The sequence below is a fragment of the Oncorhynchus mykiss genome, chromosome 18, assembly GCF_057628025.1.
Source record: "Oncorhynchus mykiss isolate SJ-2025 chromosome 18, ASM5762802v1, whole genome shotgun sequence".
Classification (NCBI taxonomy): Eukaryota; Metazoa; Chordata; class Actinopteri; order Salmoniformes; family Salmonidae; genus Oncorhynchus; species Oncorhynchus mykiss.
Window position 1 is genome coordinate 35497251 of NC_143039.1, and position 13246 is coordinate 35510496.

A 13246-nucleotide genomic window follows, 5' to 3' on the forward strand; every position below is an offset into this window, starting at 1 on the left:
TTGTTTTTTTGTAGTGGGGACATTAATATTAGTACTCTTAAAAAAATACTTTAATACTTTTTTATTTATTTTATGTTTAGCACACAGAATATAATTTAAAAGTATGCATTAAGGTGTCTGTAATAGAATAAACGTGAAAAACGAATGTAGACATTCATAAATTACTTTCTATAGCTTCCAAAATATTTGGTACAATTGAGGAGTGCCAAAATGATTTTATACACATCATTCACTACACCAGGTGGCGCTATGCTCTCACCGAGGTATAATAAGAACGGACGCGCTAACCTCAAATAAAAACCAATAGTGAACTTGCAGCACAAACATTTCCGGTTTGGAGGTTGTGTTGTCAAGATGTCTGTCCATGATCAACTTGCTCAATGTTTGTGTGATCTAATCAGGTTGGATTTTTTTTATTTTATGTACATCTTTATCTAATGATGTTAGATATTTGCCCAGCTAACTAGACAAAACATTGTGCTATTTATTGTTTTAGTCAGCTAGCTAGGCATTATCGCTAACCAGCTGGCTAGCTAATTAGCTGTCAACAGCAGTACATCACCTACGTTAGTTAGCTAACGTTAAGTCAGCTATTATTTTATCACAAGTAATTCATAGCTTATGTTTATCAATGTCGACTCGTGTCATTTTTCTTAAGTCGTGTCTTGTTGCTCATGGAATGTAGCTAGCTAGCTGTCAAACTCTTATTCATGGCGTAGGGTTTTCAGCGCTTAGCTTCGCCCACGCAGTAAGTTTGGGTGGCTGCATATGAACTACAATTCCGACGCTGTGTATTTTGACGTTTAGAAACGTCAATCATCGCTTGCAAAATGGTTTTTGAAACACGCTGATATGCCACCCCTTATCTTTCATGTCAACTAGAAAGATGCATACAAAATAGTTACTGTAGTAGTTTTACACATCCATAATCCACATCCCCCATCCCCTTAACACTAGTTAAGTCATAAACCCTGCCTATTTCTACAATGTATCTTCTTAAATATCTGATTTTAAACCTAACCTTAACCCCATTAACATTATACCTAACCATAAATTAAGAACACAAAGCTCATTTTTTATTTTCATGAATTTTTACAATAGCCAATTTTGACTTTGTATTTGTGGTAAGTGACAACCAGATGTCTGCCTATTTCTTCAGTCTTCTGTAAACAAAGGTAACATGGAGATATGGCCATGTGAGAACACTAACACTATCAAGATGTGTAATAATTTAACCATTTTGTTTTTTGAAAATGATTTCTGATATGAAAGATACGTTCATTATGTTTCCATAACCGTACCGCAAGCAATGTGTTTAAGCATTCAGAATGATCGTCGGGGATCTTAACAAACCTCCCCTGGCCAGAATATACTATCAATAGGGTATATCAGAACATGTTTTGTAAACCAGTTTGAAAGCCATGATTATTTACGTTTCTAACATTAATACACAGCGTCGGAATTGGAGCCAATGGTGGGCGAATGTAACCGCTGAAATCCTACGTGCGAAGGTTTTTCTAAAGCAAACTTTTGGTATAGATAGGGTCGGAAACTTTCCAGTAAATTTCCAGATTTCCCCCGGAAATGTTCTATGGGAAGTTAAGTCTGGGAATTTAGCTTAAATTCAACCAAAAAGTTAGCATATAACAGTGAACCTTTTTTTGTGGGATACAGGAGGCAATTCTAGGTCTTGTGGCATATTTTGGTTAAACTGTCCCCAATTAAATGGAATTGCAACCCTCTGCATGCACAGTGTATTCTTCCATCACATGTACAGTTGATTCTCAAGATCTTGCACAATAATGAGATGCTATTGAGCCCACACTACTACACTGTCTGAGCCAAGGACTGCATGCTTTCTGGTAAGTTTTGATTACAATGCAGGGTGGGGTGAATATATTTTATGACATGCATGATTTTTTGTTAACTAGTAAATACAGCCTGGAACTAACTTATTAACAATTTCTGCTAGTTCGTTTTTGCTACCATGTGGGTTTTAGCTTGCTTGAGCTTGCTGAGGAGTGTTACTTCACCTGTTTCCATACATGTTTAATTTTAAAACATGTATCTTACAAAGGAGTTGTTTTAATCTAGCTATCTGTACATGGAATTGTATTTGTTTTGTTTTTTACTCATTTTTTTCTTTGCAGGAAAATGCCACGGGCACTATCTGATGTGATAGAGACATTTCACTGCAGCTTATGTAGAAAGAAAAGTGGTGTACATTTGAAAATACTATGCCAAATCATATGTGAAGAATGCATCAAAGATGCAGAATCATCTGGCCAAGTGCATAAAGTTCCCTCAGCGCTCTCAACAAGCAACCTCTGACAAAAGTCCCTCTACTTTTATTCAAGGTGAAAATGATGAATCCGACACCTTATCGATAGCAACAGCTCATGGTCCTCCTGGAATTTTGACTCAATGGAGGAACATAGTCAGAGAAATGCTGATGAATGTCTTGCTCGAGCTGTGTATGCAACTGGTTCACCTCTTGATGCTCACAGGCAATGTGTATTGGAATAGATTTCTGAATGTTCTTCGCCCAGCATACACCCCTCCAACCAGACATTTTCTATCTACTGATTTGCTGGATGCAGTATTCAAGTGAAGGTCAATCAAATCGAAGAGAAAGCAGAATGTATTGCAATCATCTTTGATGGGTGGTCGAATGTTCGGCCATGGAATAATTAACGACAATCTCCTCCCCTCAACCGGTATTCTACAAGAGCACAGACACACGGGACAACAGACACACCTGTCTCTACGTTGCAGATGAGCTTAAGGCAGTCATCAATGACCTTGGACCACAGAAGGTATTTGCACTGGTGACAGACAATGCTGCGAACATGAAGGCTGCTTGGTCTAAAGTGGAGGAGTCTTACCCTCAAATCACACACATTGGCTGTGCTGCTCATGCATTGAATCTGCTCCTCAAGGACTTCGTGGCACTGAAAACAATGGGATACACTCTACAAGAGAGCCAAGGAAATGGTAAAGTATGTAAAGGGTCATCAAGTTATAGCAGTAATATGAGAAGCATAAGAGCACCACATTGAAGCTGCCCAGCAACACCCATTGGGGTGGTGTTGTCATTATGTTTGACAGTCTCCTGGAGGGGAAGGAGTCTCTCCAAGAAATGTCCATATCACAGTCTGCCGATAAGGACAGCCCCATCAAGAGGATCCTCCTGGATTTTGTATTTTGGGAGAGTGGTAAGCAGCCTGAAACTCCTGAAACCTATGGCAGTAGCCATTGCATGGATTGAGGGAGACAATACCATCCTGTCTGATGTTCAGACTCTGCTTGCAGATGTAAGAGAATAAATCCGTACTGCCCTGCCCACTTCACTGTTCCTCCAAGCAGAGGAAACTGCAGTTCTGAAATCCATCAAAAAGCGTGAAGACTTCTGCCTGAAGCCCATACACGCCACAGCGTACATGTTGGACCCCAAGTATGCTGGCAAGAGCATCCTGTCTGGTGCAGAGATCAATAAGGCCTATGGTGTCATCACTACTGTGTCTTGCCACCTTGGCCTGGATGAGGGCAAGGTTCTTGGCAGTCTGGCGAAGTACACTATGTACAATATGGTAGTTGTGCCAACATATCTCATCAGCCACTTGGTGGAAGGGACTTTGTGGATCTGAGGATCTTTCCCCTGTTGCCTCCATCCTCCAAATCCCACCAACATCAGGTGCCTCAGAGCGCAACTGGTCTTTGTTTGGGAACACCCACCAAAGCACGCAACAGGCTGACCAATACAAGGTTTGAAAAATTGGTGGCCATCTGGGCAAATTTGAGTTTTTTTTTTAGGCTGACAACGAGCCATCCTCAACAAGGTTGGAAAGTGACAGGGAAGATGAGGCCTCAGAGTCTGATGTTCAAGAGGTGGACATTGAGGAGGTCCAGGGAAAAGGCATGGAAGCCTGAGAGGAAGAGCTTTCATTTCTAGACTATCATTTTACAGATGTATGTTGAAAACATTTTTGGGCATTGGGGGTCATTCAATATCCCTTTCTTTTGGTGTTCAGTGAAATCATCCCATGTGAAGAGTCAACTCATTTAAAGTTCAATTCGTAGCTAAATAGTTTTATTTCTATTGGGAGGATTTTATAATTTGCAATTAGGTCTACTTATATGGTAAAAGGTTTATGTTTCTGTCTCCATATGATATTGTAAATATATCCAATGCAAAAAACATCTACATTAGATTCCGTAAATTCCCATATATTCCCACGGAAAGTTTCCACCTTAAGTGTAGATTATCAGTTTAACAGGGTTCCTGGGCCTTGTTCAGTAGTAACGTTTGGCAAACGTTGTGGAACGTTGCAGGTAGAAATGTCATGAATAGAGCTGCTATAGCTCATATGGCTCTCTTTTTCTACATGTCAGAGCGGTATGTTTGCTCTAGCTAGCTACATATCTGAGCATTCAGTGGGAAAATAACAGATGGTTGCAGATAGAAATGGCATAAATACAGCTGATGTGATTCCACATTCTACAAGTCAGAGATGCGTGATTGTTCTTGCTACATTATATATTTCTATCTGAACGTTACACAACGTTGTCTTACTGAATTGGCCTTACCTTTTCTGTAGAGCAGGTCTGTCACCTTATCTCTTATAGTTCTCTCATTACCCCAGGTTGTTGTGGACATTGCTTCTGCCATGCGTGTTTCTGTGCATGCTCCTGACCGCCACCCTGGTCGTGCTTGTCATGGGGGTGCGCGTGTGGCTGCAGGCAAACAGGAACGCACGGCGAGCGCGTGATGGGCGTCCCACGGTGGCTTTCTTTCACCCGTACTGCAACGCGGGAGGTGGTGGTGAGAGAGTGCTGTGGTGTGCCCTCAGAGCTTTGCAGAATAGGTAAGGGAAAATTGCACTTTCAATGTATGTCGTTGCACCTTGACTAAGCTAAGCCACACCAGCTAATAATCACCAGTGACTAATAATATTATTATTGTAAACTGGGTGGTTCGAGCCCTGAATGCTGATTGGCTGACAGCTGTGGTGTATCAGACTGTATACCACCGGTATGACAAAACATTAATTTCTACTGCACTAATTACGTTGGTAACCAGTTTATAATTGCAATAAGGCACCTTGGGGGTATGAGACGTGTTGCGTTGTGCATAAGAAAAGCCTCGGGCCTTATTGCTTAATAATAATATTCCTAGCTATAGGATGTTACTACATATTGCTCAGTGCATTCAGCATGAATAATATACTTTGGTGGATTATCTACCGAATCTCAGCTTGCTACCTGTTTCTCAAGCATTATGTTGATTATAATGTTCACACAGTATGAAAAAACCCATATCCAACAGTAATTCGTTGCCATGTTCATTAGGCACCAAAGGGAAGAAAAAGGATTGGAACAGGGAGGGACTTAACGCCCATTTTAATTTCTCCTTGCGTAACATTTTCTGTATTGTGCCCTAATGAACATCTCCCAGTCTTCCACATTAATTCACTCACCTGGGTCATATTCACTAGGAACCAAATGGAAGCAAACAGACCCACAGGGAAGGGAAGTACAACCAACTGGGGACTACCTGAACTTGTCCAATAAACTTTTGTTTTCGTTGCAAAACGTTATCCATTGCAAAAGGGTTTGCTACTGTATGCAATAATAAATATGGTCTTCTCCATGTCATAGGTACCAAGATGTCAACTTCATGGTGTACACGGGCGACCAGGGTGTGACGAACCAGCAGATTCTTGATGGCGCCCGGCGGCGCTTCAACATCCTTTTACCTCGACCCGTCCAGTTTGTCTTCCTCAAACACCGCCTGTTGGTCGAGGCCAGCCTCTTCCCCCACTTCACTCTGATTGGTCAAAGTGTAGGCTCAATCTTCCTTGGTTGGGAAGCCCTTACGGAGTTTGTCCCAGATGTCTACATCGACTCCATGGGTTACGCCTTCACTCTGCCTGTGTTTAAATACCTAGGGGGTTGTCACGTGGCTAGCTACGTGCACTACCCCACCATCAGCACAGACATGCTGTCGGTGGTGCGCGAGAGGAACCCCAGGTAGGTAATCGTCTCAGAACCCTGTTTCTCACTACAGACCCCTGGCCCCCGAGACAGTCAAACTAGGATAATATAGCCAGGTCCATATCGGAATGCGCTTTAGCCAATGCCTCTCTGCCGATTTATTGTCAATGTCACACTCTGACTACCATGGCATGACAATGTTAGTCAGAAAAGTTAGCTAAAAAGTCACCTACAGATCTGGACTAGGCTAAGATCAAGATCAAATCAGGCTAATGGGAAATTGGGAATGCTCTGGAAACTTACAAGCACTATCTAACACATAGCACCGCTGTCATTGTTTTGACTGTCATCAATCCTGCATCAATCAGTGTTGTAACTTAGGTACACTTTCCGCTATATCATTGACATCAGGGCATGACTTCCCCTTGTTGTTTATTCTTCCCTTCACCTGATCCTATCATGTTATCATTTACCATTCCCTAACCAACCTCCCCCCTATGTTTCCAGGTTCAACAACGCAGACTACATCTCCAACAACCTGTTCCTGAGCGCGGTCAAGGTTGTCTACTACTGCCTGCTGGCGCTGCTCTATGGTCTGGCCGGCTCCTGCAGCGACGTGGTCATGGTCAACTCCAGCTGGACCCTGAACCACATCCTGACCCTATGGCGAGCGACCAACCGCACCTGCCTAGTCTTCCCGCCCTGCGACACCCGCGCCTTCCTCCAGCTCCCGTTGGACGAGGACTCGGACCGGAAGTGCCATTCCATCGTTTCCATTGGTCAGTTTCGACCGGAGAAGGACCATCGGCTTCAGATTCGCGCCTTCCGGAAGGTGCTGCAGAAGAAAGAAGCGGGGCTAGTTGCGGGGCCGGGAGGAAGGGAGTCGCTGAGGTTGGTGCTGATTGGTGGATGCCGGAACCAAGAGGATGAGGATAGGGTGTTGATGCTGAGAGGTCTGTGCCAGGAGCTGGGCGTGGCGGACAGGGTGGAGTTTAAACTCAACGTGCCGTTTGAGGAGCTGAAGAGGGAGTTGGGGGAAGCTACGGTGGGACTGCACACCATGTGGAACGAACACTTCGGGATAGGTAAAAACAGAATTACCATCATTCTATACAACTGTCATTTATATTATTCAACAGCTGAAGTGGCTATTATTCCAAAGCAAAGCGCTCATTCTCTACATTCCGAAAATGTAGTACTGTATAATCCTGTACTGACTGGAGTTCTCATACACCTATATTCAACAGCCCATTCTGAAATTGTAGTACATTGTTCTGTTACAATATGCTTTTGTTAATCCTCCTCTTTATAAAAATAAAAGATGAAGGCATACAGGCATTTTTAACACCCATAGCAAGTTTCTCAAAATGGCTGGGTTGCTAGCCAGGTGGCTGTGGATGCTAAAATGCTATTTTCAGTGTTCAATATACATGCAGTCTTAGGTAATGCAATTATACACCCTGTAATGTGTCTAACTTTAAAGCCAACACTTACCCTCTGCTCTCAGGGGTGGTGGAGTGCATGGCGGCTGGGACCGTCGTCCTGGCCCACAAGTCTGGAGGCCCCAGGCTGGACATTGTGGTGCCCTACGAGGGCCGCCAGACGGGCTTCCTGGCCGAGGATGAGGACGGCTACGCAGACGCCATTGAGCGCATCCTGGCCCTGTCACCCTCGGCCCGCCTGGAGATCCGACGCAACGCCCGCCTCTCGGTCACCCGCTTCTCCGACCAGGAGTTTGAGGCCTGCTTCCTGGCCGCCATGGAGCCTCTCATGGGGACACTGGAGCGATGAGGGGGGGTGGGTGGAAGTGTGTCACGCTCATGGGTGTGCGCGTGCATGCATACTAGCCATTCTTTTAGTTGACATAGGATACAGTTTGTGTTAAAATGCACCAGGAATACGTTGACTTAAATGAAAGAGATGTATTTATTGACGTGTCAGTCCAGGCGTCCACTCTCTTTCTAGAGGGTCTTAAATGTTTAGTATTTGTTTTGTTTTCAAGACCATTGTATTTTGTACTTGAGGCATAAGATTAGTGCTCGTCTAGCCTCCCAAGTTCCCCGTCTCGATTGTCAACGCATACAGAGAGCCGGCTGGTAGACTAGATTAGTCCTCGTCTAGCCTCCCAAGTTCCCCGTCTCGATTGTCAACGCGTACAGAGAGCCGGCTGGTAGACTAGATTAGTGCTCGTCTAGCAAGGACTGGACACAACTGTGATTTTGATGGCATTCCAGGTTGTCTTTTTTTCAGTCAAACTACAAATATCAGAAGATTAAGATAATTAGGTGGGTGCTTACATTTGTATTATTTCACACGTGTGAATTGGAAATTGTTTATATCCCACCCAGTCAGGGATCAGCCGTTATTGACGGCAACCCTGGAGCAGTTGCCTTGCTCACGGGCATGTCAACATATTTTTTTCACCTAGTTGGCTCGGGATTTGAACCAGCGACCTCTTACTGGCCCAACGCTCCTAACCGCTAGGCTACATATAGTGTTTAATGTGGTTCTTGGGATGTGAAACATCTCTAGGCATTGTGAGATCTGATCTCTTGTGTAGTGTGACTACAAAAAAAAGACTACCTGGAATGACAGCAGTATCTGACTGTCTTTGATGATGACCAAACTCTGTTTGCTGACATCAGCGAGAGGGTGGTGATGAGCCTGTAGAGACTAACTTTACAATTCTGATGACTGCTGTGATAATTAAGATTGTTACTTAACATTTTTAAATAACTAGAAATGCCGTTCTGTATCCTAAGTAGGAAGTTGTTTTTTTTTATATTAAAACATTTATAAAATACATTGGTTTTGTCATCTTTAGTGCAATGATAAATTGTTCAAACATTTGAGTGCAAACATGAATAGGACAATCAGAAAACTGTTGTAGCGGTCTTCTTGCAAGCAAACTTGTGTTTTTTTAGCACTGCCTTCGCACATGGCGGCTATTTGAAGGTTTTACTTGCTATATATAGTAATTTCCGGACTATAAGCCGCTACTTTATTCCCACACTTTGAACCTCGCGGTTTATACAATGACCCGGCTAATTTATGGATTTTTCCCGCATTCACAAGATTCATGCCGCCAAAAAACTGAGCACCGTCACATAATGTGACGTAAATCGAGGGCGCTCAAACTTCATCATTCTGATTACGGTAGTAATTTTGTCACCCTCATCATGGCAAAGACACGGAGAAATGCATATGATGCAGCTTTCAGCTTTCAAGCGATCGATCTGGCTGTTGGAAAAGGAAATAGAGCTGCTGCATGGGAGCTTAGCCTTAATGAGTCGATAAGACGTTGGAAACGGCAGCGTGAGGAACTGACTCAGTGCAAAAAGACAAAAGCTTTCAGAGGGAAGAAAAGCAGATGGCCCAAAGTATTTGCAGCCACTCGACATCAGTGTAAATCGTGCATTTAAGGTGGCGCTCCTTGTTCAGTGGAAAGCTTGGATGACAAGTGGGGAGAAATCCTTCACTAAAACGGGCTGCAGGCGAATAGCATCTTATGGTCAAGTCTGCCAGTGGGTCCTGACAGCGTGGAGCATTGTCAAAAAATCCACTATCATCAACGGGTTTCGAAAGGCTGGACTGCTGCGTGTTGAAGGGGGCAGCATGAGCTCAGCGGGGAATTTGCATCCGGATGAAAGTGACGAGAGCGACAATGAAAACGATCCAACATCGGATGAAGCAATTCTGAGGCTATTCAACTCCGACACCGAAGGAGATGACTTCAGTGGTTTCAGTGCACAGGAGGAGAAAGATAGTGACCAATTACTTTCTTGGTAGGCTGTTTTAATTTTTGTTACAAGCCGTGTTTCGTTTAAAGGCTGTGTAAAGTTCATTTGTTTCAATGTACCGGTAGGCACCTGCGGCTTATAGACATGTGCGGCTTATTTATGTACAAAATACATCTTTTTTAATAATTCAGTGGGTGCGGTTTATATTCAGGTGCGCTTAATAGTCCAGCAATTACGGTAGTTGTTTGCACTGATTTGTAAGATTGAAAGTGCATCTGGTAAATGAACATGTGGCAAGTTTAGTTCCAGGAAGAAGACCACTTGAAAGTAATGAGATTTCCTTCTGTAGGTCAATACTGTTGGCATTGAAATAAACCCAAAGCACTAAGGTTAGTGGAAGGAACAGTGCTGGGTAGAGTCTGATCGTACTGTATTTAAGGAATGGGGGAGTTGATGATCGAGGTGCTTTGTTTTATGATAGACAGAAGATGAAGTGGTGTGTTGTTCTGCTGGCCTTGCTGCAGTCTTTGTGCTGCTCAGGTAAGTGATATACAATCCTTTCAGGTGTAGAACTCAATTTTGCAGCTGGTTCTAATAGGGCTTCTACACATGCCTCAGTCCATTTGATTTTGTTCATTACACGTCATCACATGCATTAAGATCTATCTTCTCTTCCAGGTAGTTAATTTGGGATAAAGGAGACAAACTGTCTGAAGAGCTCTGGAGAACTCACAGAGATGTACTTTCAGAGTGGGACCTTTGTGGTGAGACCCAATCCTCGATTATTGGCCAAAGAAAAGATCTGATTTGTCTGAATTGGGCACGTGTCATCGCAGCCTATGAACTCAGTACAAGAAATAGAACCTGGCCTTATCAAGCATCTCAGAATAAGAGTGATGATCGGTTTTCCCTTTCAGATCGTAATTAATAAAAATACACTATGGACAGGGAGGCCCTGATCCTAGATCAGCACTCTACTCTCTATACACTACTTTGAGACTGAAATGTTCATAAATCATTTCTCCCCAATACGCAGCTGATGAAGGATTGGGACTGATAAATACATGAACACATCTCTTTAGCAAAAAAAAAAAATCTTGACCCACAAATCGAATATCTTTTCTCAATCTTCGACCAGACAAACAGCTACAGCTGTATTTTACATCAATATGAGCAAATTTTTTGGTCGTAGACTACTGTGGTAGTCCGATAAAGGGTTTGTGAGGTTCATCTATAAACTGATGGTTTTTAGGACATTCTCAACTGTTGACAGACTCCACACACTGTTGATTTTGGCATGGGATGCTGTGTTTGTGACAGACAGGGGAGAACAGAATGTCACCAAATTAGTTTCTCTGCCTTGATCATTCCAACAGGACTGGTGCCTGTTATAAAAGCTAAAGATATAGATTTTTAGATAAAGAAGCCTTCATTGTGTACTAGCATAGTGATCAAAGTGCTTTATTGTATGCCCATTTACTTAACTACCACTAATCCTCCCCTCCCTCCCACCTCCTGCACAACACGTGTGTGCAGAGCTCACTCAGGTTGTGTCCCTGAACTGTGGCCAGGACACCGCCGAGTCCAGTAGTGAAGAGGTGAGAGGGGGGGGGGGGGGGGGGTTGCCCAACAGATTAAGAGAAATAAAGGGTGTTTTCACATTAGTCCTCTTTAAAATAATCCATCTCAGTCCTCTTTAAAGTGAGCTCTGGGGATTTGAATGAGGACTCGGCTCCTTTGGGAGTCCTTTTTGCTTAGAAAATAACCAAGATTTTTCAAAAATGTACTCATAACATCAGAACCGGTTATGGAACAGCCAGGGGTTTCCCTACATACATTTTGGAAGTTAATGTTGTTTGCATTTAGTTACAAAATTAAATGTACATGTAAAAATTACTGGTAAAAGGATAAATGGCAGAACAATAACTGCAGATTAAATAATGCTGTAATTGGGCTCCCGGGTGGCGCAGCATCTCAGTCCCTGGTTCGAATCCAGGCGGTGTCCCATAGGGAGACACCTGTCCACAAGCTCAAACAGTCAAACTCCACTATGGCCAAGACCAAAGAGCTGTCAAAGGACACCAGAAACAAAATTGTAGACCTGCACCAGGCTGGGAAGACTGAATATGCAATAGGTAAGCAGCTTGGTTTGAAGAAATCAACTGTGGGAGCAATTATTAGGAAATGGAAGACATACTGATAATCTCCCTGGATCTGGGGCCCCACGCAAGATCTCACCTCGTGGGGTCAAAAATCCCAGAACCACACGGGGGGACCTAGTGAATGACCTGCAGAGAGCTGGGACCAAAGTAACAGCCTATCATCAGCAAGGGCATTGAAAATGAAACGTGGCTGGGTCTTTCAGCATGACAATGATCCCAAACACACCGCCCGGGCAACGAAGGAGTGGCTTCGTAAGAAGCATTTCAACGTCCTGGAGTGGCCTAGCCAGTCTCCAGATCTCAACCCCATAGAAAATCTTTGGAGGGAGTTGAAAGTCCGTGTTGCCCAGCAACAGTCCCAAAACATCACTGCTCTAGAGGAGATCTGCATGGAGGAATGGGCCAAAATACCAGCAACAGTGTGTGAAAACCTTGTGAAAACTTACAGAAAACATTTGACCTCTGTCATTGCCAACAAAGGGTATATAAAGGTATTGAGAAACTTGTTATTGACCAAATACTTATTTTCCACCATAATTTGCAAATAAATTCATTAAAAATCCTACAATGTGATTTTCTGGATTTTTTTCTCTCATTTTGTCTCATAGTTGAAGTGTACCTATGATAAATTACAGGCCTCATCTTTTTAAGTGGGAGAACTTGCACAATTGGTGGCTGACTAAATACTTTTTTGCCCCACTATGTTAACGTGGGCTACTTGTAGAGGCATTTCTTGAAATGAGGGCAAAATCGGAATGTAGACAAGACCAGGACAAAGGATTCATGTTTACACCAGGTATAAACAGAGCTAAAGTGTCTAGCTGGGGCATACAGAAAAATAACTAAATCCAGATTCTCTATCAACAGAACTTCACGAGTAAGAGGCAGCAGTTGAATGTGTAACAATTTGGGAACAGGGGTAAGCAAACCTAGCCTGTTCCCAGATCTGCTATTGTGGTCTTTATCTCCTTTGGTCAGTCGGCAAGATGGCACAAACAGATCTAGGGACCAGGCTAAAGCAAATCTGCTTCAGTTGACACCAATGTATAGAACACTCAAAATAATCACTGTGCTAACCAAAATAATGTATTGCTGCAGGCCCTGCCCTGCCTGTGCCTGGCATCTGAGGCCCCTCTCTTTCCCAGCCACTCTTTCTCCAGACAGGAAATGGAGCCTCTGCTGTCGCCTCTTTGGGATCAGCTTCGGCAACCACCTGGAGTATATTCAGTGATGTGAAACGTTCTGAGTGTTGCAGATAGAATAGTGAATTGTCAGCTCTATACATTACAATTCTGACAGACAACCATATCTGTTCTACACCATACAATTCTATAACGTGACATTCTCCTG

The 13246-nt window shown here is 43.3% G+C and overlaps 1 protein-coding gene and 1 long non-coding RNA gene across 8 annotated transcripts; both read left to right on the forward strand.

Annotated features, from left to right (window-relative positions):
* Window positions 1-296: 296 nt before the first annotated feature.
* Window positions 297-8797, forward strand: alg11 (ALG11 alpha-1,2-mannosyltransferase). 7 transcript variants are annotated; one of them, XM_090208281.1, is made up of 7 exons: window positions 315-401; window positions 1754-1862; window positions 2151-2357; window positions 4644-4865; window positions 5659-6030; window positions 6502-7079; window positions 7502-8797. In XM_090208281.1, the coding sequence occupies exons 4-7, from the start codon at window positions 4684-4686 to the stop codon at window positions 7783-7785; spliced, it is 1416 nt and encodes a 471-aa protein (XP_090064407.1). In that variant the 5' UTR covers window positions 315-401; window positions 1754-1862; window positions 2151-2357; window positions 4644-4683; the 3' UTR covers window positions 7786-8797. The 7 variants fall into 7 exon arrangements, with proteins under 7 accessions (XP_021427172.1, XP_090064407.1, XP_090064408.1 ...); XM_090208282.1 differs by having other exon boundaries at window positions 320-401; window positions 1675-1862; XM_090208284.1 differs by having other exon boundaries at window positions 322-401; window positions 1778-1862.
* A 341-nt stretch (window positions 8798-9138) lies between these two features.
* Window positions 9139-11738, forward strand: LOC110495952 (uncharacterized). The gene is made up of 3 exons (XR_002469493.3): window positions 9139-9779; window positions 10216-10274; window positions 10413-11738. It is a non-coding gene; the product is annotated as an uncharacterized LOC110495952 (long non-coding RNA).
* Window positions 11739-13246: the final 1508 nt, after the last annotated feature.

Bases quoted from the DNA above. Each gene is read 5' to 3' on its own strand.
- alg11 (XM_021571497.3), top strand. From the start codon at position 355: ATGTCTGTCCATGATCAACTTGCTCAATGTTTGTGTGATCTAATCAG. The intron at 402-4,643 runs GTTGGATTTTTT...TCATTACCCCAG, and splicing joins TGTTTGTGTGATCTAATCAG to GTTGTTGTGGACATTGCTTC. The intron at 6,031-6,501 runs GTAGGTAATCGT...CTATGTTTCCAG, and splicing joins GTGCGCGAGAGGAACCCCAG to GTTCAACAACGCAGACTACA.